This window comes from Macrotis lagotis, chromosome 1, assembly GCF_037893015.1.
Source record: "Macrotis lagotis isolate mMagLag1 chromosome 1, bilby.v1.9.chrom.fasta, whole genome shotgun sequence".
NCBI lineage: Eukaryota > Metazoa > Chordata > Mammalia > Peramelemorphia > Peramelidae > Macrotis > Macrotis lagotis.
This window is the reverse complement of record NC_133658.1, coordinates 499,703,103-499,728,673: the sequence shown is the minus strand read 5'-3', so window position 1 is coordinate 499,728,673 and position 25,571 is coordinate 499,703,103. Positions and strand designations below refer to the sequence as shown.

General features: G+C 36.3%; 1 protein-coding gene across 1 annotated transcript; it reads left to right on the top strand.

The window, feature by feature from the left end:
* Window positions 1-9,175: 9,175 nt before the first annotated feature.
* On the top strand, window positions 9,176-20,559 carry ADAMTS1 (ADAM metallopeptidase with thrombospondin type 1 motif 1). The gene is made up of 9 exons (XM_074213948.1): window positions 9,176-10,307; window positions 12,397-12,743; window positions 13,104-13,236; window positions 14,411-14,578; window positions 15,678-15,964; window positions 16,235-16,421; window positions 16,503-16,678; window positions 17,774-17,949; window positions 18,311-20,559. Exons 1-9 carry the CDS (start codon window positions 9,638-9,640, stop codon window positions 19,008-19,010), a joined length of 2,844 nt encoding a protein of 947 aa, XP_074070049.1. The 5' UTR covers window positions 9,176-9,637; the 3' UTR covers window positions 19,011-20,559.
* The last annotated feature ends 5,012 nt before the right edge of the window (window positions 20,560-25,571 follow it).

The window sequence follows — 25,571 nt, the reverse complement described above, 5'->3', positions numbered from 1 at the left end:
TGATTAGTTATGAATGTCTTCTCTTTTCTCATCAGTCTTGAAGGACTTACAACAAATAATACCATCCATCCCAAGACAGAGCTATTGAGGTCTGAATACAGCTTGAAACATACTTTTTTTGCTTTTATTTCTTGAGGTTGATTTCAATGGGGGGGGGTGCTTACTATTACAACATGACTATTTGGTAAATTTTTTTCATGACTACACATTTTAACCTATATCAAATAATTTGCTTTCTCAATGAGGGGGATTAGGGTGGGAGGAAAGGAAAAAATTCAGAAATCAAGGTTTCAAAAGTGAATGTTGAAATTTGTTTTTGCACGTAACCAGAGAAAAAATGAAATACAAAAAAAAAAACCTTATGCATCCTCAAAGGAAACAAACCTTGTTAAACAGACTATATAGGTAAAATAAGTCAAGTTTCCGATTAAAACTACATTCAGAAAGTTCACAATAGACACAGTAAATGGAAAGATTTAAATATCACCAAGTTAATCACAAAAACTCCATGTTAGGGAAATGCTCCCTTACCCAGCTGGCTAGAGAAGCTGACAAATAACTAAATCTCTTTGGGGAGCTCAAATTCCCTTTGACTTCTATTTGAGAAATGTCATATATAGTCTTCACTTAACAATATTATTCCATAAGTTAGGATTTAGTCAGGTGAGGTTAATATTAACGGAAATTAACCAAAAGTTGTTAACCAAAAGTTGCAGGAGAAATGACCCTGATTCCCTAAATAGTGAAAATTAATAAAAGTAATTTGGATATGCAATTCTACAGACAAACATAAGCTGCAGGAAAAAAATAAATCATTAGTATGTACAATAATGATAGTATTAAATACCATAAAGTCTCCTTGATCTAACTTGTTCCTGGTAACAGTCCAAATGTACATTTACTTATTAGATTTTATCTTGAGTCTTACTTATTCATGTAGCTAACTTATCCTTGGAAATAATTTACCTTGGAAATTCTGGAATAGACCTCATTCCCAAGGCAATTCTGGGGCGGGGGGAGGCCACTTCACTGATTTCAAAGTACTAGCAGAGGTTTCTTAGGTAATGTTACTAAAACCTGCTAGTGATAAGACTTAAAACAATATAGTAGGGCCTAGCACAGTCTCTTAAATTTGGCTTCCAGTAACTAGTTCTTGTGGTGAAAATCAAATCAAATATAATGGTGGTAACCTTATTAACAACAATTATCAAATTAGGAACCCATTAAAGTTCAGAAAATTTGTTTCTACATACCATTTGCTCTTTCTGTTTCAAGAAGAGGCTAACAGAAATCAGTGGGCTTTATTCTTTGTAGTTTTGGAGCTAATGATATTTAGGAAACTTGGGGTTTTGAGTGATACCTTTGGTAGCTGTAAATTCAGATTTTATTTGACTGAAATTTTTTTTAAAATTAAATTATTATGTGGTTAATTTAAAATGAAATGTTTTCTTCTATTAGGATAATTGGGTTTTTCACACACACACACACACACACACACACACACACACAGAAAATAATCAAATCTGGATATACAGTCACAAATGGTATCATTCAAAATCCCAAGTTTCCCAAGTATCATTAGCTAGCAATACTACAAATAATAGAGCCCTCTGAGTTCAATTAGCCTCCTCTTGTGGGAGAAGGGGCCATATGAGCCACTAGTAAAAATCCTTATTCATGATTAAGGATTAAAAAATCTCATTTATTTGCCATATATCTTTTTTTTTTTTTAGGTTTTTGCAAGGCAAACTGGGTTAAGTGGCTTGCCCAAGGCCACACAGCTAGGTAATTATTAAGTGTCTGAAACCAAATTTGAACCCAGGTACTCCTGACTCCAAGGCCAGTGCTTTATCCACTACACCACCTAGCTGCCCCTATTTGCCATGTATTTTATAAGGGAAATTAATAATATACAACTTCCCCATTTCTAAATTCTGTGATCTATGTTATGAAAATTAAATAAAAATAAACATTAAGTTGTTTATAGAGCTGAAATATATTTTCTGAAAACCACACTTAGCCTAAAAATGTTCATTGCTAATCATATTATTCAACAAACACTTATTGAACCTGATTAGGTAAATAGTATCCACAAAATGTGGATATATAAATATGAAATATATGCATTTGTGATAATATTTAACAATTTAATATTTTATCTTTGTTTTTAAATGTCCAAATATATTTTCACTTGATACTATTCTGTAAATATATAGAATATTTACTCAATAATAGGCAAAAAATTCTTTAAAATTTGAAACTGTGAGAATATTTTATCATACATGTCATTTCTATAAGTTAAAAATTAGTTAATAACATATTACACAAATGCATCTCACTTCCCAATTTCACCTTCCCTGGTAGTTTGAATTGCAAGAGCAAGGTTACTAATCCATCTTCCACCAGAGTTTTAGGCATTGAAGAACTACTGAGGTACTTTCCTCTGTTATTTATGAGTCCCAATCTTATGTATTCCCCCCAATATCAGTTGGCCAGTTATCTCCACAATGTTATCGACCAGTGATTGATACCCTGATATCATTTTGGCCAACTGATAATTCCTCAATATTATTTATAACCAGTTAGCATCAATTAGCTTTTCTTAAAGGAGATTTACTGAGTGTATAGCAAGGACAACTACTTTTCTCTACACCAGGAGGTACTTTCCCCTCTATACTGAAAAACTGGATTCAAACTTAAAGTGGTTACTATAAAATTTCCTTCTAGCGGGTTCATTTCTGAAATAAGTTTTTTGTATGGACTCTAAGTTCCAGCTTACTAGCCAATTAAATAACTTGCCTTTACCAGATTTAAACTTACAAGAAACAGTCACAGAATACTTGCACATGCTCTAAAATGGAAAGCAAGACCCCTATTACACCTACTTGAAAGTAGGATTAATAGCCTCCACATGGATTTGCATGAAGCAGACAAAATTGCCCTTGCCCCAAGGACTGGTTCCCCCATCAGTTAGTCTACCCATTACAAATAATAATATCTCATATTTACTCTTGTCTTTAAAGTTTCTATTTTCCTCTGCCTCATAAAATGAGTTGTAAAAGATAAACTACTTCAAAAGTCATGTAAAAATATGTTTATTCATTCAATAAGCTAGCGGTGTTTGACACATAGTAGGCACTTCATAAATATGTATTGCCTGACTGGCAATGAGGGCAAAAGAAAATGTTCTTGACTTTAAGGAATTTAGTAGGAAGATAAAACCCAGCCACAAAAATCCAATATGAAATAAATGATTATGTGCCATAATATTTATTAAAATAAATGTTATAAGGAAACTTTGATGCGGGAAGCAAAAAGCTGCTTCTCATAAGAAAGAGTAAACCAGGCAGTAATAGAATGAGATTTGTTTAAACATGTCTTAAAGTTAGTTATATTTTATTAGGTCAGCAGAAAGCACAGCATATTGAAAAAAATAATTGTTTAAGAGTCACAGGACCTGGGTTCAAATGTCACTTCTGACTTTTTTAAACTTTTATATAGAAATATTTACTTCAGAAGGCATAATCACAAAAATACAAACTTATGGTCTCATTCCAAAGCCAAAACTCCCTTTGGTCTTGAGTCCCAGGTACCCTAGCTTCTTAGGGTTTTCATGTTTGGCTGGCTAGTTGGACCATCCTCCCTGCAATTCTGGTTCAAAGGTCTTCATGGCTCAGGTTCTCTGACACCTGAAACTGAGAAAGACAACACTGAACAAAAACGCACCACATCTTAGGTCATTTCTCAGTCAAGATAAAAAAAAAAGGGGAGGACTTATTAAAATGGTGTGTGACTTTGGGCAAGTTATTTTGCCTCCCTAGGTTCTAATTTTCTCATCTAAAAAAAAATGAAGAGATTTAGTTAGATGACTTTAAAATTCCTTCAATCTACAGATCTATAAATATAGTTTTTATTCTTTTGGTTTTCCCTTCCACACCTAAATCATTTCTATCAATTTTCTATTCTTTGTGTTATTTTAATGGTAAGAGAAAGGGTACATAGAGTAATTTCTAATTGTAATAAAAAGTTTAAAACTATGTTATTCATATAGAACTTCTCTGAATGGCTTAAATATGGTTTAGTTGTAAAATTAAGTTGGTTGATATGGCTGCTATTGGATCCATCTATGTAAACATCTCTAAACAGAATGATTCCAAAAGAATCATTTTCCATAATTACAGGTACATCACGGTTGTAGTCATTGTGTAGGCTGCAAAGAAAAAAATCATATGGAAGCACTATATTTTTCTTAATGGTATGTTGTTTCTAAGCACCTCTTGCCTTAATCTCTAGGAATTGTAAGTATTTAGATATACAATATGCAATAATCAGTGCATTAGAATAGGGTTTAAGAAGCATATTTAAGATTAACAAAGTATGAAATTATTGAAGTCTCTTACAGAAATAAGCTTTAAGCAGAAATAGCTGTTACAGATCTATCATTAGAGTAGGCATCTATTATGTTATTGGAGTTAAATAGAAAGTAATCATTTGAACATTGTTTTCTTAATTGATGACTTTTTCAGGTCCATTAGGATACACTGATTGCCTTACTCAAAAATTATTAGAATGTTTTTATTATTGAAAAAGATAAGATTTCTTTTCAGTAATTTCTACATTTAAATTTACTTTTATAATACATATTGCAAATTATATAAATTTAAGTTGAAATTGAATGGAAGTGCTGTTTGACATAATCAGATATCAATAGGTGCACTAGTTAATAAATATTCTGGAAAAGTGCCTGTAGATTCTCTAGTCACACATAATCTTCTACTCCACTCCAAATTTCTCTGAAAACTTTCAAAAGTGGTTCCTATTCTCATGCTAGTGTTTTTGCTTTGCCCAACTCAAGCTAAAGCTCTTTGTCCCCCTAAATATCTTTACCTGATGTTGTGGGTGTCCTTTTCAAACCAATAATTCACTTTAGTAGTTCTACCACTTCTCCCTCAAGGTTCCAGGGAGAGTAGTTAAAAAAATCAATCTTAAAACATCTTTTAGGTATTTAATATGGATCAAGCATTATGCTAAGTAGTTAAGCTGTTTCTTAAATTTCTACAGGCATAGAATCAAGTGACCAAAGGAGGAATCACGCCATTATGTAGCTATTTGGATAAAATTCCTTCCCATTCTTAGGAAGGGGAAGAAACACAGATATTGTACAGGAAATAGAAAAGTGTAAATTTATTTTCAGATAGGAAAATATGAAATGAAGAAGAGATAGAAAGAAACTGAGCACTGGATGGCGCTGGAGAGGTGACAGAGAGAGAGAAAAAAAAAGAGAGAAGCAAAAAGGAGGATTAGGGAAAAATATGGAATGTGAAAAGAGTTAGACTAATGAGGTTAATGGAGTGAGTGGGAATGTCCAGGAATATGCGGTACACCCTCTAGGGTCATTCCCACAACTCTAACTCAGGCTGGCAGACTGAGTCTACCAGAAGGCTGTAGACTAGGGAGTTAGCCTGAGAGGTAATCATTGTACCACTATAACTCCTGAGATAACATTATTGGTTCCTCCTTTATTAACAATTCACCAGTAACCGCAATCAGCTTTTCAAGAATGTATTATAATAAGAATAATTGATACCAAGCATCCCCCACCCCAAATCCCCCAAACCTGATATACTGTCCCACAAATATACATAGAATCCATGGGAAGATTGGACTTCGAGTTCAATGGTAGAAAGACACATGTGTAGAGCAGACATGTAGCAAAGGATATAATTCACAACTTCTGTACTGGAACTCTTTTTTTTCCCTTTGTAGAGTTCCCATGTTCATTTTCCTTAGGTATAGCTCTCTATTTGAGCATCAATGCCTTTCTGGAGTACATAATTGGTATTTCTCTAGGACAAAAGGTAGCCCTTTAAAGTTCTCTGTAGCTACCTTTTCTCAAGTGACTATTATTTCAGATTCACTTACCCTCAACTTGTATCTTTGCTACCAATATAGTCAGTTCTACTGACATCAGCCATATGCCCATTTGGTAGTGTTTGACATTTCAACGAATGTTGAAGTCGCCAACTCACAAGCCTCTCAGATTATTCACACCTCACCCAGCTGCCTCGATAACTCCATAATAGGATATTCATTCATCTAAAATAAAAAACAAACACAAGTACCATAGCCCAGAACTCCCCTAACTGTCTCTCAGAGGCAGTTTAAAGTAATCCTGCCTCTTAGCAACTGAAAAGACAGCAAGGCAAAACAAGACAATATGTATTTATTGGGTATTTATTACGTGCCAGGAAAATGTGATAAATGATGGGGATGCAAATACAAGCAAAAAAGAAATAACAGTGCCCTCCTCACTGGGCTTATATCTAATGAGAAAAGGAAATGATAAGGGAAAAGGATTGAGAAGTGAAACTACCTGCTTGGGGGCATAGTACTGAAATATGGGAAGGAAGAAACACAAATGGGAGGGGGATGAAGGTTGGTGACCTTCCCCAAAATGAGGGTCTCAGAAAATAAATGCATCTCCCTTTATTTACACTAAATGACTTGTCTCAGCAATCCTGGAAGTTCTGTCATATTAGCACCTGATTAAAAGATTCTTCATCTTCACATATTACAAGTTCTTTAAACACCCATGACCATCTATAACAATATCTTGTCTAGCTACCATGTAGTATCTGTAGTAACAGGCAGGGAATATTCACATGAGCTCCAAGGCTGGGCCCCCATAGTATGAAACAATGCAACCCATGGCTCAAAGCCCACTTGTCTAACATTCCATGACTACAAGAGTTGGCAAGAATTTGAGAGAAGAGAGATCCTGATTTTTCCGACTTCCACCTTCAAAGAAGCCAACACAAAGATCCAGCACTTCAATCATATATCCCTATCCCCCATTTCCTATACCATAGATTTTGGGAGATTTCCCCTTGAGTGAGAGCTGGGACTCTGTGTATTGCTTTGGTTCACTCTGTGCACTGTCTGATATACTCTCTCTAAATCTTCTCTGATTTATGGTATTGTCTTGGATAAATGAGCTTATAAATGAGTTATATTCATTATGTATGCTCTGTGTGGAATTGAATTTTGGTGGAAAAGGAGTCGAGACTTGGAAATATAACTTGGCATGCTCCTTCCCATTAAGTGATAGCCGTCAGGATCTCAACTTGAATCTAAACATTATTTCCTCTAGACAAATAACCTTAAGGGGGATGGGGGAAGATAGATATAATTCTAGTCAAGTGTCCTATAAGAGTGGAGAGTGGCCAGCCTCTTATACCAATTTCCTCCTTGCCCTCAAGGCAGGAATCAGATTTGCTAATAGAAAGGGGAGGTGACTGTATGAATCTCCAGATACCTGTTTATCTCTACCCAAGAACATGAGCATCTATATAATCCATAGGCACACCCTATGTGAGCAAATTACATTTATATTCTTTCAAAAGAGATGGGATATTAAAGAAAGTTTGGGCAGATGAAGCAAAGACTGAGTGAATACAACAGTGATTTGGCAGAAGAATAAATAAAAGACTGAGACAATGAATAACTGAAACTGTATGAGTCACAGATTGAACCAAAAATGGTTATTAAACAGAATGGTTTTTCCCTTCCTCCCATTTCATTGCCTTTAGCACATTTTTAAATTGTCACTTATAGACTTCTAGATCCACTCTACAGAGACAAAGTGCAAATGGGGAGAAGGGTAAATTCCAAAATCCTGGAAATTCTTTCCCTATTTGCTAAAGATCATTGGTCCTCTTCGAGAATAAAAGACAAACAACAGTGGGAGTCAAAGACCTAATTAAACACCATCTTGAGAGAAAGTTCTAGGAGGAGAGGAAATGCCTGAAAGGCAAACTGGGAAGCTTTTCCATGGACAGTTATGGGAAGAAGGAAGCACAGTGATAAAGAACACTGGAAAAATCAGTGTTTATATTAGGGGTTGGGGAGTGGGGGGAGGGGGAGAGGATGGATTCCTCCGTGAAAGAAAACTAAGGCATATACTTTAAATTTAAATAGATAATCATATTAAATGGAAAGAGGTTCGATTAGGGACTTTGGCGAATGGAGACGTTTCCATTTTTTAAAATTTGGGGCAGCCTAGATTTCGAAAAGATTGTGAAAATTTTCCTTCCTCTCCTGTCACAAGCCCCTCCTTCTCTGGATAGAAAATCTTCTAAACCCTGTTCTCTTGCTAACAGCTTGCTGTGCTGATTAGCACCTTTATTTCCAAGTCACCGTTAGAGCCATTTCCCTTTCTTGAGGAAAAGGGTGGGGGGAGGTTGTCAGGACTTTTCTGATTTCATCGCGTACACGTCCTTATTCCAGTAATCCCGTAGGTTGGATAATATGGTTCCCACCAGTTACTAGCATTCTAAAGGAAGTCTTGGATTTGATATGGGTGTGGTCAGAAGCTGGAGGACTACCCGAGGAGTGCCTGGAGTTAATTTTGAGGGAGGAAGGAGGTTGGGCGGGACACTACTTCTCAAATGGAAGAAGAGCAATTCCATTCTTTCATTAAAGGGAGATTAGCCCAGTCCAAGAAAAGGATCGCGGTCCCTGTAAGGGGAACAGTCCAGCCGAGTGGGAGCATAGATTCTTTATGGAAGCAAGCGTCCAGCAAGCTTCCAGCCCTGGACCAAGTTGAGGGTGGGTAGAAAGAACAAGGAATGGGGGTGGGGACGGGGATTGCAGCAAACTGACAATAGAAAACATTTGAGTTGGGGTGGGTTGATTCCAGATGGGCTCAAAAGAAGGAGTTTCCCAGGAAGAGATAGTTAGAAATACTCCTCGTCTGCTCCTCCCCCACCACGTTACACCTCCCCCCCCCCCCTTTTTGAGTTACAAAATTTAGGGAGGCTGGAGTTTGTTGGATGGAGGGACAGTGGCCGGGCTGTTCTTTTGTGAAGCAGAGGGAAGGGTGTTGATAGCAGAGGAACGTTCAGCCACCAAAGCTACTAAGACAAAAATCATCCACAACAACGCCCCTTCAGTTGGTGACTAAGGAAGAAATGGCCCAGAGCCAGGTTCTGTCTCGCACCCCTACCCCCACCGTTATTCCCCCAGTCCTCTGCCTGCTCAGCCTGAGGCTGCTGGGGCAGCCTGAGCGAAGTTACGTATGAACTTAGCTCATAGGCACATTAAAAAAAAGGGGGGGCGGTGCTCCCGTAAGGAGGGGTGGGGGCTCTGGGGACAAAACATTATAAAATAGAGACCAGGCTGCCAGGTTCCTGCACTCCCACTGCAAAGCCTCAAGGAGATTGAGCCAAGCAAGGCCAAAGCAAGGGATTTTATCATCCCAGAGAATATTAAGCACGAGGCAGCCACAGACAAGACTGAGTACAAGAAGAAGCTTAAGGGAGAACGGGAGATTAACCAGTTCCTGCCCTCTCTCGCCTTCTGCCTGGAGAATCCCACCGAAAAAAGAGACGTAGATATTTCTTCCACCATCACCATTTGCAGAACAGTTTCAACAGCCATCAGAGAAAGCAAAGCGCCAAGCAATGTACCAGCTCCTTACCCTCACTTTCTAGTTAAGGCAAACTTTTTTTTTCTGCTGTAAAACTTTAGATGACTACAAATATTACTACCAAAAGTAATAGTTGTAAAAAATAAAGACGGTCCAGGTTTTCAGGCTCCCTGATTGAAAAGATAGCTTTCACACTTGAGCTGACAGAGAATGGGGGCAGTAGCGTGGCCGCTGGAAAAGGAGAGGTCCCTGCCAATTTTGATGGAAGCTTCTCTGGTAGTAGTGGCAATGGTTTTCCTGACTATGCCAGGCGTACAGTGTCGCCCCGTGGAAGAGGACGAGGAACTAGTGCTCCCAGTCCCGATGGACTCTCCAGATCCAGGCAAAAGGCTCTTCCGTTTGGATGCTTTCGGGAAGCGCCTGAACTTGGAGCTACACCCCGACAGCAGCTTCCTTGCCCAGGGTTTCACGCTCCAGTACTTGGGGAGCAAACCTGAGGAGCAGAAGGAGGAGGAGGAGCACCCATTCATCCCCACCAACGACCTGGCGCTTTGTTTCTACTCTGGCACGGTGAACGGAGACCCCTCCTCAGCAGCGGCTCTCAGCCTCTGTGCTGGCATCCGTGGGGCATTTTACCTCCAGGGAGAAGAGTATTTCATACAGCCGCCTGCCACCAACGAAATCCGCTTCTCCCCCCTTTCCACCCCAAAGGAGGTGCAACTAGAGCAGCAACTTCACCTCCTCAGCCGGAGGCTAAAGAGCCAAAGCGGGGCCAAGTGCGGAGTCCTAGACCAGAACTTCCAACAAAGAGATGCCGATCCCCAGGAGGAGCAGAGGCAGCCGATGGAGGAGTGGAAGCAACGCCCGGGACCTTTAACAGGTAGGTGGAAGACCCGGGGCGCCAGACTTGGATCGCTTCTTTTGTGTTCCCTGACATCCCCTCTCTAGCCCTATTTCCACCCAATGTAGAAGGTGCTCCTTGAGATAGAGATCCTGCCAATATATGTGCACATGCACCATGTTTCATAGGAATATTTTTATTTCATAGGCCTCAGCACATATTTGTGCTCACTGACACAAATCTGAGACCCATATTGGTAGAAATCAAGTCTATTCCAGTTACTAAATGTTTAGTCGAGATTAGCATCTTCATCCCCAGGAGGAACCCAGAAATGTAATCAAGGAGAAAAATGCCCCGATCCTGGGACACCGATGCCTGGGGGACCCACGGGACGACAAGTGAGGCCAAGGAGATAGAGACAGTTTCATAACCTGAACTCCTTCCTGCTTTAGTAGTGTGGCAGGAAGGAAGGGCGGGGAATTTCTCTCCCCACCCCCATCTCCACGATTTTTTCCTTCCCTTCTTTCTTTGACCAGTGCCTTTTTCCTTCTTGCCATGTTTAGTTCTTTCTTGGCTACACTCTTGTCGTTTTCCTTTGCCTCCTAAGAACTAACTCTCCTCTCTCTCTCTCTCTCTCTCTCTCTCTCTCTCTCTCTCTCTCTCTCTCTCTCTCTCCCTCCTCCTCCTCCCTCTCTCCCCTCCTTTTCCCACACATATACATATACATATTTGTATCAGCATATATATGCATTCGTGAATCTTAAGGGAAAGGGCAAGGATATTTGTTTTGATAGAAGAGAGGAATATGCCACTTTCCCCCACTCCCTTTTCACTTTTCTAGAAATGGTAGACCACTGTGCTGCCGCAGCCTTGATTTTGCTTGGGTTTTTTCCCTAATTCCCACATTTGGTAGTTGTATTCTAGAGTACATTATACCTCCTCACCTGAGGCAAGTCTCCCTTGTGTGCATTTCATCAAGTTCTGTCCTCTCCTCCTACTCCTTTTCACTATAGTAACCCTAAAACAGCCATTTCTTTTTTGTAGCTTGTTTTATCCCCCCTTCCTACTTTTTTTATTGCCAATCTTTGACCTAAAGTCTTTGTCAACTTTTCTGTCAACTGTATTTTCTTTTTTTTTTATCTGCTCCATATATTCCTTTTTTGTTATGGATTTTTTCTCCAGTTTCCATTCTTGCTAGTCTACTTTTGTTTTATGGTTTCCTCATGCACTGTTTTTCCATCTCCTTAGACAGAACATCTGTTTCACCAAGAGAATATCAGCCTTATGGAGACTTTGGAGGGAGCTCTAATTAAAAAAAGGTTGTTATTGAATTTTGTCAGTGGCCTTCCCAGACTCTCTTATAGCCTCACTGCTGCTTTTTCTTTCAAAAAAGTAGAAGGAGAGAAGAGAGAAATGAAAAGAGAAAGGTTGAAGATCTTGATAGAGACCTCAAAAACTCTGGAGCAAAACTAGCCAAATTTATGATTACTCCTGAGTCAGGGAAGTGATTTGAAACTGGTTTTTCTAACTAGGAATTTTGCATATCAGGCACTTGTTTCACTAGTATGTTAAAAAATAATAACAATAACCTACAAAGTAGAGTGATCTCAAATGCTGTCTTAAGCACATTATAGATGTAATGTACTCTATAGTTCAAGAGGAGCTTGAAATACAACCTCTACACTTTGTAGATTCACACGAGTATTGGTCTCTGAAAAAGCTTAAAAAATCCTAGTACTCTTCCTTCCATTTGAAGTTCAATGATCTCATTCCAGAATTGATACATGTCCTATGAAAGAATGACTCAGAGCAATACTATTGGCTAGGAGTTAATCTTGAGAGCAATCAGCAATAGCAGAGGTGACTTATTAGGTAGGATTCTGTTAGTACTGTAGAGCTGCTACCTTGAAAAGTACTTTTTTCACTCAGAAGTACTTGTCATTTTTAAAAAACAAAGATTAAAACTGAAAATACTTTCAATGAAAGACAACAGTGAAGAATTTTTGTTATTTGAGTTATATATATTTGGATTTGTTTAATTGATTTGAGTGATTACAATTGATGTACTCTTATAAGGTGACTTCTTGCTTATTGTTATAGACAAATTATCTTTATTATTTTAATACAGGAACTGGAAATACAAGGAAAAAAAGGTTTGTTTCTAGTCCTCGCTATGTGGAAACCATGCTTGTAGCAGATCAGACCATGGCAGAGTACCATGGCAATGGTCTAAAGCACTACCTCCTGACTCTGTTCTCTGTTGCATCCAAGTTGTACAAACATCCCAGTATTAGAAATTCAATTAGCCTGGTGGTGGTGAAGATTTTAGTCATCTATGAGGAACAGAAGGGGCCTGATGTGACCTCCAATGCTGCCCTTACTCTGCGAAATTTCTGTAGCTGGCAAAAACAGCACAATCCACCCAGTGACCGAGATGCAGAACATTATGACACAGCAATTCTTTTTACCAGACAGGTGAGGAGGCAGAGGGAGGGAAGAGGAAGTGAAGAACTATGCTCATTTGAAATAAAACTTAAAAAAAGACATGCCTATTTTTTATTTTTCAACTCTCACCTATGTTCTACTTTAAAAATTTTCAACTAGCAAAGCAGATAAACTTACTGTATCTTGTAATTCTATTTTAAAGTAATTGGTAAGAATTCTAAATAACTTAGCCATGTGTAGACTTTATCTCCCAGATGCCAAAGAAAGATTTGCTATTGAATATCAATGAATATCTTTGCTGCAATATATAAGAAAAACCAGCCTACTAAAGATCTTCCAAGGTTGATGCTCTGTTCAGAATTAATAATAAAATTGCTTTCTTCTTTCTAGAACCTTTGTGGTGCCCAGACATGTGATACCCTTGGGATGGCCGATGTTGGAACAGTATGTGATCCAAACCGAAGTTGTTCCGTTATAGAAGATGATGGTTTACAAGCTGCTTTCACAATGACCCATGAATTAGGTGAGTATAATTTAGAATAAGATTTAGATGAAATTCACTTATTAAAGCCAATAGACAAATACACAAATTTGAGAACATTGATAGATAATAAAACTTGACAATAAAGTCAGTATTATTGAGCATTCAAAGATATCAAAGTATCAAAAGAACTCATTTTTATTAGACTCATATAAGGCTATAGGATTCACTGATGTGTGTGTGTGTGTGTGTGTGTGTGTGTGTGTATTATTTTGCCTTATCAACAAAAGTATTCTTTGAAATCACAAAATTTAGGATTCTATTGAGCTTTAGATACTTCAAATAGTAATATCATGTATAACAGCTTTTAGGATACATGTAGCCTATGAAAGGTAGTTCTTTCTGCCTGCTGCTAACTACATTTTCCTTATTTATCTTCACCCTGGATTCTTCATAAATTATTAAACTTGCAACATCTCTCTCAGTTAGATCTGATTTCCCCCCTCCTCACTTTATTAGATATTACATATCAAATAAAATGACAAAACCTCTTTTCCCATAAGTTTGGTCATCTATCTCTGCCTTTCTCTCCACTCTCTCCTCTCCCCACACTCCAGTCTTTCTCTAGCTCTGTCTCTTCATGTCTCTTTCTTCTACTCTTCTCTCCTCTATTTTGGGAAGGTGTTTGGGAAGTGTGGCCTTCATTTCTGACCTTGTTCATGAATTTCTGAACTTTAAAATCAGGTCCCCTAAGATCCTCAGTTTTTATTTACGTATAAGAAGCCCTTAATAGATGCTCGATTCTGCCTTCCTTCTTTCCTTCCTTCAGTTTCCACCATTTAGTTCTTTCAGGACTGCATCCAAGCACTCTCAAAAAATTTTCTTCATAATACCTCTTTTCAATGTAAGAGCTAAAATATTTTTCTTAGGAATGGAATTCTCTTCATTCTCTTTCTCTCTCTCTCTGTGAGAGGTTCTTTTCAACCATGAGATAGGAAACTCTCCAGAATGAATTGGAACTCTCACAGAATGACTCCTCAGAGAATGACAGTGAAATCTCAGCTTTACCAGATTCCAATCTCTCTTAAATATAAAGTAGCATTCTTCTGTAGGCTCTGGGGAATACACTCTTGAAGTTGGGATTGGACATGTATCTATGTTTGATAGATATTACAAAATACGAACACTAAATGGGCAATCTGGGGTTGTTTCTCAGGTCACGTGTTTAACATGCCACATGATGATGCAAAGCAGTGTGCCAGTATCAATGGTATAAACTGGGATTCCCACATTATGACCTCAATGCTTTCCAACTTGGATAGAAGCCAGCCTTGGTCTCCCTGTAGTGCTTACATGATTACATCATTTTTGGATAATGGTCATGGTAAGTTCTAATTCAGAACTATGTTCTAATGTTCTTAAGCTTCCAGAAAGAGTCTATTTCAGTTTTTTTTAATTTTTATTTATTTTCTTTCAATAAAATTTTTCATTTTTCTGCTTTTATCATAATGTTAGCTATGATTTTGAATCAGAGTGGGCCCCAAAATGGTCAGAATCATTCTAATTTCAAAAGAAAAAATAGTTGCAAATAATTTAATTCATAAAAGACCTTTTGGTAGAATATATCAGCTTTATGGATTTGTGTTTTTCAAATTGAAATTTTCTCCATCAAAAAAGTTATAACTCTATAATTTAGAGATTAGTCTTACAGAGTTGTCTGAGGATCAGAGAATAATTTGCCTATGGGTATCCAGGTCTTCCTGATTCCATGTCCAGAACTCTATCTACTTTGTCATGTTGTAGATCAGTGAAATGATACCTTACTAGTAACATTTCTACAATACTTTATAATTTTCAAAGCACTTTTATATTCTTATTTTCTCATAATTCTTAAAATTCAGTTATTGTTTTAAAGGAGGCAGCATGTATTCTTTATGGATAACCAGCCTGGAAACCAAGAACTAGATTAACATTACTGAATATGTGATCCAGGCAAGTCACTTGACGCTAGATAACTCTTTGATTATAAGTTGTAGAAAAGATGCTGACTCTCATTGGTAGGGTCAATTTCTATTCTAAGTGATATTTGTACAATGTTTTTATAATTTTCAAAGCATTTCTATATTATATGGTCATAGCTGAAATTCATACATTGCTTTAAGACTTATGAAGCATTTTAATTGTATTATCTCATTTGATTTTCACAACTCTATAGTCTAAGGAGTGAAGGTTTTATCATTCCATTTTATAAGAAAATTGAGGTTCAAGGAAGTTAAGGGATTTGTGTGAGGTCATGCCACTATTAAGTAGTAGAAGGGACTTAAACCTAGGTCCACAGAGATACAAGTTCATCATGCTTTCTGATTATACTAAATGCATTATTTTGTCAAATGCAAAAAAATCCTGAGAATTGACCTCTCACAATAATTTCAATAAACATTTGTTATTACTAAATGATGTTTGTCAATTCTTTTGATTTACAGGTGAATGTTTAATGGACAAGCCCCCCAAGCCCATACAGCTCCCCTCTGATCTCCCAGGGACCTTGTATGATGCCAACCGGCAGTGTCAGTTCACGTTTGGTGATGACTCCAAACACTGCCCAGATGCAGCAAGTACATGCACAACTTTGTGGTGCACCGGCACTTCCGATGGAATACTTGTGTGTCAAACCAAACACTTTCCGTGGGCAGATGGCACTAGTTGTGGAGAAGGAAAATGGTGTATCAATGGCAAGTGTGTGAACAAGACCGACAACAAGTATTTCTTCGTGAGTATTACTTTTTGTGATAGCATAGCTCATCATTTTAAAAGCACCATTTAGAAGACCAAATTAGTATTAAAAAATCTTGAAAATTAAGTTAAAAGAAGATCTACACAATAGAACATAGAGACTATGGTCTAGAATTGAGGAAGATGAATTTAAGAAATAGAAATGCTAAGAGCTTATCAATCTTTCTTACATTTATCTTAAAATGCCCCTTTAGTGGTTTTCTTTCCATAATCCAATCTAAATATGTTCATTTATTTTCTCTTTTAGACTCCTGTTCATGGAAGCTGGGGACCCTGGGGACCCTGGGGAGATTGTTCTAGGACCTGTGGTGGAGGAATACAATATACAATTAGGGAATGTGACAATCCACTCCCTAGGAATGGAGGAAAATATTGTGAAGGCAAAAGAGTGAGATATAGGTCATGTAATATTGAAGACTGTCCAGATAATGATGGTGAGTAGCCACAAGTTTAAAATGATTGAAATGAAAAGAGATATTAAAATTGGTGATCTAATTTGTTAATTCTGTTTACAGGAAAAACCTTCAGAGAAGAACAGTGTGAAGCCCATAATGACTTTTCTAAAGCTCCCTTTGGAAATGGACCTGTTGTAGAATGGATACCTAAATATGCTGGAGTGTCACCAAAGGACAGATGTAAACTTATTTGTCAAGCTAAAAGCATTGGTTATTTCTTTGTTCTGCAACCCAAGGTAGTTTAATTTGTCTCCTTTTTAGTGTAATAATCTTTAAAAAGCTCTTCTACTAGCTTATCATGCAACTAGACCATAATACTTTTTTCTTTACTTTATCCGATGAGTATAAATTTACTTTGAAAACAGTGTTCTTTTTCCTTCTCCATGGATCCCAAGATCATAGAGTGGAAAGGACCGTAATAGCCACTTAGTCAAATCTGTCTTGTTTTTGCCCCTGATGAAACTGAAGCCCAAAGATGATTTGTCCAGGTAGTAAGTGATGGAGGCAAAATGAAATTGCAATTGAATACTTTTTGGTTTTAAATTTTATTCATCTTTGAGAGATATTTAATTTATGCATTTACTATTTTTACAGTTGATTTCAGTGACATATACCAAAAACATATTGGACAAAATTTTGTTTTAGAATACAACTTAAGGGGCGGCTAGGTGGCACAGTGGATAGAGCACCAGCCCTGGAGTCAGGAGTACCTGAGTTCAAATCCGGCCTCAGACACTTAATAATTATCTAGCTGTGTGGCCTTGGGCAAGCCACTTAATCCCATTTGCCTTACAAAAATCCTTTAAAAAAAGAATACAACTTAAAATAGTATTTAGGACTTTAATTATTACAATTTAATTATATAGGATACAGACTCTAGTGAATAGTTGTCCACTGATACTACTTATTTTTTAAAAACTTTTATTGATAGGCTTTAGTTTTTTTCACTAACACTGAAAGCAGCACCTTCAGTTTATCGAGTAGGATAGAAGTACACTCATTTGAATATCCTTAATTTTAGGACATATTGTGACTCAAAGCTTCCCTATTGTGGCCTCATTCAGAACTGTTGATGCCAAGAAATAAATTAAACTTTGGCCTTCAAAGTAAAAATTTAATTTGATACAGTTAAAAAATTACAGTCCTGTCATTTGCTTTCCTCATTAGTAAAAGCAGTGAAACTGAAGGCAGTGAAAACATTTGCAAATTAGAGATGCTAATAAGGGAAACTTCCTCATTAACATAGCATGATTTAGTTCTATGTGAATGTGGTAACAATGAAAAGACTGTTATTTGAATAAACACTTTGCTACCCTTCTATTTTGTTCAAGGTTGTGGATGGTACTCCATGTAGCCCAGATTCTACCTCTGTTTGTGTGCAAGGACAATGTGTAAAAGCTGGTTGTGATCGTTTAATAGATTCCAAGAAGAAATTTGACAAATGTGGTATCTGTGGAGGCAATGGATCCACCTGCAAGAAAGTCTCTGGTTCAATTACCCATGCAAAGTAAGTGTAAAAATATGAATTCTGTTTCTTTCCAAATGTCAGATTTGGTAGATTTATTATTATCATAGACAGAGACTGGGAAGCATGTTAAAGGTCCAAACTCTTCATTTTATAAATAAAGAATCCAAAATCTAGAAAGTTAAATGAGAACTAGGTATCAATGGTAGAATTTGAACCCAGGTCCTCTGTCAATGTTCTTTCCAATGAACCAGGAGTTAATTTGAGTCCTTTATAAAGTTTCTTTCTGCATTTCCAATGATTTTTCTAAGCCCCATGAAAACTAATCATAAAGGGAACCTGTTAGTAGGTTAAATAACATGGTCTCGTAAGGATTCATGATCTATACTTTTCTTTTTCATAGACCTGGCTATCATGATATCGTCACTATTCCAGCTGGAGCAACAAATATTGAAGTGAAACAACGGAATCAGAGAGGTTCCAGAAATAATGGAAGTTTCCTTGCCATTAAAGCTGCTGATGGTACCTATATCCTTAATGGTGATTTTACACTCTCCACATTGGAGCAAGACATTAATCACAAAGGTAGTTTCTTGAGGTACAGTGGTTCTTCTGCAGCCATGGAAAGAATTCGTAGTTTCAGTCCTCTTAAAGAACCCTTAACTATACAGGTTCTTACTGTGGGCAATTTCCTTCGACCTAAAATCAAATACACTTATTTTGTGAAGAAAAAGAAAGAATCTTTCAATGCTATACCTCTTTTCTCTGAATGGGTTATTGAAGAATGGGGTGAATGTTCCAAGTCATGTGGACTGGGTTTACAAAGAAGATCTGTAGAATGCAAAGACATTAATGGGCAACTTTCTTCAGAGTGTGCTAAAGAACTTAAACCAGAAAATACTCGACCTTGTGCCAATATACCATGTCCTCAATGGCAGCTAGGTGACTGGTCTCCATGTTCTAAGACATGTGGAAAGGGTTACAGAAAAAGAACCTTGAAATGTCTGTCCCATGAGGGTGGCATATTGTCTCAAGAAAGTTGTGATCCTTTAAAGAAACCAAGAAATTATATAGAAATTTGTACTCTCACAAATTGCAATTAAATAGTGATCAGTTTAGGGTAAAGGTGGGATTGTTGATACACTGAAGATAAGAGGGCCAGAGGTATCTGAGGTATCTTTCATGTAATTCTTAAGGAATGTCTTCAAGGTGGGCCAGTGCAAACAGGTGTTTGTGATATTGCATCACAGGAATATACTGCCAAAAACAAATTTGATGAGGCTCACTAACCCTTTATTTCTAGTTGATAATGCCTTAGAGTCTGTTACAAGTTGAACCCAGAAGCATTGGTTAAAGTGAATTTAAACAAATATTCCTCACTCTTTCCAGTTTTTATTATGATACAAATAAAATTCTTCAAACCTGGAGGAAATTTAGGATCAGGAAGAAAAACATCTCAAAATATAGCCAAGAACAAAGAAGGAGGAATAGTGGAAACAGTTGCTTTGTTGTTGTTAAATGTTTCAGTTAGCATTCATTGTACATGTGCATGCATAACTTTATAAGTAATGTCCTTTTTTTAAAAATCAAGAGTAAAATTCAGAATGGTCTAGTAAGAGGAATGGTCTCATATTCTAAAGTAACTAAAACATCTGAGTTTACTTGTAACTTTGTATTATCCTTTTATTTGTGTAGTTCATTTTAATTTAGAAACCATGACTCTAGTCAGTAAAAATATATAGGTCTTCAACATTGGAATAGAGGTAATTTTCCTACTGGCTCTGGTGTTAGCTAGAGATGAAACTATTAACTAGGTTGTCGTTCTTTGGTGATAAGCAAGTTATATACTTTTCCTTGCAGTAATGAAGTACAATGGTATAAGAACAGTTAATGGCAAGCCTAAGAATGATAATTTTAGAAACTGATCAAGCGCATTTTAAAACATCAATCTCACTTGTATCATGAGGAGGACACAGCTAAAGGATAGCAGGGCCATCCATAGCAGTATGCAAACAGTCACATGAAAGAGAATATGGTTTTTCCATATGTACATTGTAAAACATGTTTCTATAAATTATATGTACTTTATAAGTATTTAATAATTCTGTTCCTTCTAGGAAGGACCACAGTTTGTTATAAATGCATATAATGAACATATTTATTTTTATACTTCTTACCTAATTGGATCTAAGTTATCACTTTTTTAAAAGGTCATATAACAAGAGTATTTATATAGTATATATTACTAAAGTTAATAAAAAATAAGAATTTGAGAACTTGTTTATTTTGTTGGAATTCTGAGAAAGAAAATTGGAGATATATATTATTCTTAAAGACTAACAATTGCTCAATTCTTTTAAAAGAAATTAGATTCCTATGTAGCTAAATATTGGAATGACCCTTTTTATTGACTAACTATGAAAAAAATATAACCTGTGGCTTCAGTTAAAATAATTGTATTAGGTTGTAAACAGTGTTCTCTTTCACTTTCATACAATATTTCCTGTATTTTAGTGCTGCATTTAATAAAATACCCTTTAAATTCTTGACTGCTTTTTGAATTGTATATTTCAAAAGTCTCACATATATGAAATCATCTGTAAGATAAATGACTATTTAAGCACTCAAACAGAAAAATAAATCCCATATATTACTCAGCTAATCATTTAACTGATATTAATTCATTATATCAGTTATTATTTGAGAATAACATACTTGGTAAAATTATGCCAAGCTTGACTTGTTGTTTAGTAGTAGTTTCAGTAGTTCTCATCCAACTCTTCCTGATACAATTTTGGGTTTTCTTGGCAAAGATACTGGAGTGGTTTGCCATTTCATTCTTCAGTTCATTTTACAGATGAGGAAACTGAGGCAAACAAGGTTAAGTGACTTGCCCAGGATCATCTATCTGCTAAGTATCGGGGACTGGATTTGAACTCAGGTCTTCTTGACTGCAGGTCTACCACCTAGCTACCCTTTAGTAAATTACTGATTGAATATCCCAAATAGTACCTTTGAAAGGACACAAACATCTTTTAAAGAGAATTATAAGGCGGTGGCATAGGGAAAAGAGTCCTGCGTTTGGAGTCATAGGAACAGAATACAGCTTCTGGTTGTGGGTGTTCACCTCTCTGACCTTGGGCAAGAATTCCAATTTCCTTATTGATAAATAGAAAAGGCTGACCTAGATTATTACTTGTGATAATATTTATTCAGCAAAGGCAATATAGCTGATTATGTGGTTAGCCACTGACACATCCAATTCCATTTTTTCTCTCTTAATTCCCAGTCTTTTAAAATATTTCCATACAGCATACTTATTTCACAATAACACTAAATTTTAATTCATCTTTATATTTAATTAGAATAATTTTTGCCTTGAATACTTAATTTTCCAATTCCCACTCTCTGGGTGGGAACCCTCAATCTTAGATCCCTTCTAATCCCAGTATCATGATTATAAAATAACCTGAAAGCCACGTTAAGGGATAGGAGAGAAGGAATCATGAAGATAGTTTATTCATGCCAACCTCATTAAGTACATCTTCAGCTTCTTGGGCATCTTCTCTTAATCTTTTATGTCTCATTTTGTCATAAAGTTGCGTCAATTTGCTCATTGGCTCAGTGTACTCTAATAGTCTATTCTGTCCTGAAAGACTTGAAGACATTAAGCTAACTTAATGAACATATTTCTATAAATGTTTATTGATTATAGATGACTCCAAGTTAGTTTTCTCAGAGTCAGGATGATTAGGTTCAAATCCTGTCTGTGACAAATACAAGTCTGTGACTCTATACAAATCACAATCTCTCTGTGCCTGGGCAACTATAAAACAAAAAAATCACAGAGAAATCAGCAATGGTAAAGAAAGTTTCTTCACTGAGATTACACATTTATGAAATCACAGGTTCAAAGTCTACATCTTTGCCCTTTCTTCCCCAAATAAACCTGACAGTAAAAGGCATTATATTACACACTTAGAAGGATTCAAGGGAATTTAAAACAATCCTTGACCTTCCAGGAGTTTCTAATTAAATTAATGAAGGGGTAAAATACATTCACAAAAAAATGGCTCATGATGGAAGATAGCTTATGTTAAATGTGAAATCAGTGGTAAAATATTGATATAGATGCTCAGAGAAGAGACAGAACTGCCCTCACACCTAAATCTCAACTTCAGGGATATTGCAAAATTTCTTACAAATTAATAGATATGCTATGATAGAGAAAAAACAGAAAAAGCTCTCAGTTATGGAACTTTTGTTTCTGACTTGATTTTTCTTGGATTCTTAGTTACTATTCAGAGGATCATCCAGAAATTTGCTGACTATTTATGACTGTATTTACAGTTTATGTATAGCTAATTTTGCTTTCAAATTTACTGCCAGTACCTCTGGTACAGTCAGATACTGAATTTGAAGTAAAAAATTTTAAATTCAAATGCAACAGGAGTTACTGTGTTACTCTAAAAATTACCAGTTAACCTCTCTATACAATTCCATAGAACTTATATGACATAGAAAAGTACATAGAAGTTCTTAACCTTTTTAAAAACATTGGTAGTCTGGTAAAGTCTCTGTACCACTTCTCAAAATAATGTTTTTAAATGTATGAAATTAGTAGAATTATATTGAAATACAATTATATATTTTTAAAGAATTAAGTTCATAGACTACCCTTTGGGGGTGGAGAAGGTTCCTTAGCTTAATAAATCACAGATCATTTAGAGATGGTAATACTATTTAGCTATTAAATTTTTTGATATTATTCTTTTTATATTTATGTTTATATATTTACATAATGTATGTTGTAGAAGCACAGAGCCATAAGAATTAGAACTATGTCAGTCTCCAAAGCAACTATCTTAAATTTCTATTCCTGTCTCATTTCCCACAACATCTCTTAACTACTCTTCTCAAGTGAAGACCTTTCCTTATACTTTACTGAGAAATTGAAAGTTGCTTCCTGTGAATTCCCTGTTCTCAGTTATCCTACATCTCAAAACCCTTTGGCATCAACTACTCTTTTCTTTAATTTAGTTTATAATGTAGTCATCTTTCTCCTCTTTAAATCCATCTCTTGTACCTATAACCAGCATTCTATCTTTTTCCATTTCCTCTGCAAAGTTGCCTCAGTTATTATCTGTACTCTTTATTGAATCATGCATCTCTCCTTGTCTGTTGGTTTCCTTGTTGACAACAATCATATCCAGATATTGCCCATCTTAAAACAATTTTTATTTGGCTGTAGCATTATCACTTCAATTCAACATCTGTAGCTCTACTCCCTTAATCAAACTAGAAAAAAAGATGTCTATACTCATTACTTCTTCCTCACCGCTCACTCACTTCACAGCTCTGTTACCTGTTTTTTCATCTCATCAGTCCAAAGTTACAATGACTTTTTACTTGCCAAATCCAATGACTTCTTTGTAGTCCTCAATCTTTTTGAAGACCCTCAAACATTAGACACTGTTGACCTCCTCTTCTAAATACTTTGTTCTTTCTAGTTTATTTTCATAACACTTTTCTTTAGGTTCATCTCTCATCCTACTCATATAATCCTTTTAGGATCTTTTGCTAAATCATGTAGGCCCTATTCCATAATTATGAATGTAACCCATGACTGTCTTTCTCTTAACATACTCTTCCAGTATGGTTTCCTAAGCACTTTTGGTTTAATTATCATCTTGATGCAGCTGACTGAGATCTATATTGTTAACCACACCTCTTCTGAGGTCTAGAGACACCAACAATCAATCGGATATTTCCAACTAGATATCCTTGAGGCCTTGCAAATTCAAACTCATTCTTTTCCCAAAAAAATTCAACCCTCTTCCTAATATCCCTATTTCTATGGATAGAGCTACTATCCTTTCAGTTACTCATATTCAAAACTTCAAAGTAATTCTCTACTCTTTACTCTCCACACTTCATTGATTATGCTTCCATTGAATATCTCACAATCTAGTTCCTGTGACTCCAGATCAGACCCTCATCACCCTTATTCTAGAAAAGAGCCTCTTAATACAATATGAAAAAAAGCAGGCTCAAATTTATTCCCATGGTTATTCAATCTATTGGATAGTGCTAAAGTGATACTCCTTAAGTACAGGTCTAATCATATAATTTCCTTACTCAAAAAATTCCAGTGGCTTCCTAGGATCAAGCACAAAGACCTTTGTTTAGCTTATGAAGCTCTTTGTAATCTGGCTCTAGTCTACCTTTCCAGCTTTAATACATATTATTCCCCTTCATACTTCATTCCAGATAAACTGATCTTCTTTCTATTATAGTTCCTATGACATTCTAAACCCTAATGTCTGTACTCTATTTTTTTTACCTCCCCTTTTTAAAATCCCTGGTTTCCTTCAAAATTCAACTCAAGCACCAAGCTTGAGGTCTTTCTTGATTCCTTCAGTTATTAGATTTCCCTTCTCAATTTGTATTAACTGAAGGCAGTAGCTTTCTTCCAGTCTTCCTGAGTGGGAAGTTCTGACCTACCTGTCCTCATACCCACTTCGGTGTCTCCCTCTTGAAACCTAAGTACTTGGCTTCTGAGTTCATCTTTCCTTTCCTCATATATACTTATGCAAATCTTATGAAACTACTCCTTTAGAAAAAGAAGGTAACATTTTTCTTTTGAGTTATGGATTTCTCTCTAGTCACCACCCTCACCTACACCCTAAGCAGGAATCCTAAGTATGCTTGGAGTAGAGCAATAGGGAAGGCCACTTGGACCACCACAGCAGATTTCTCATCTCTCCATACCCACCCTCAATCACCACCACAACCACCAGATAGAATTTGGGGCTGAGTTGACCTTTTGCCTAGGGAAAAAAAACAGGATTCTTGTTTTTCTAAGTCCTCTGATAAAGAAAAGATCTACAATAATATAATTTTATTTTTGGAGTTAATTATCAGAACAGACATTCATACAAAAATACATAATATGAAAACACTTTTTTTGTTTACCTACATTTCAAGTTCCTATGGTCCCTCCAATATAGTTTGTGGTCCACCAGGACCTGAGAGTAAGTATTTTAAACAGCATCTAATAACTTACCACCAAGAAATAAAGAAGAGAGGGTCAGCTAGATGACCCAGTGGATAAAGAACCAGCCCTGGAGTCAGGAGGACCTGAGTTCAAATTCAGTCTCTGACACTTAATACTTAGCTGCATGACCTTGGGCAAGTCATTTTAACCCCATTGCCTTGACAAAAAAAAAGAAAGAATGAGGAGAATATAGGTCAAAGAGCTGTGCCTTAAAGGACTTTGTATGCAAATTAGTTTATCTGTGCTATTTAAGTCATTTACTGTCAAATAATCTCTGATAAATTAACAGCTAAGGTCCATCTATGAAAGTAAAGGAACCATCTCAACTCTAAGCTTCTTGGCAGATCATTATCCAGTTACATTATATTCAATGAGAGACTGACTAAAGATATTTGATGAATAAAATCTCTGTCTTGTCATTTTGATGGTCTGTATATCAAAGAAGCTTTTTTTTAACATGGGAGGAAAATTCAAATTAAGTAATTACATAATAAAACTAGCAGTGGCATATTTAACACAGTGACCTTTATTGTTTTGATTGGAAAGAGTCCTTCCAATAAGGAAAAGTCATTTCACAAACTTGCAGTCCAATTAACCAAGATTAAAT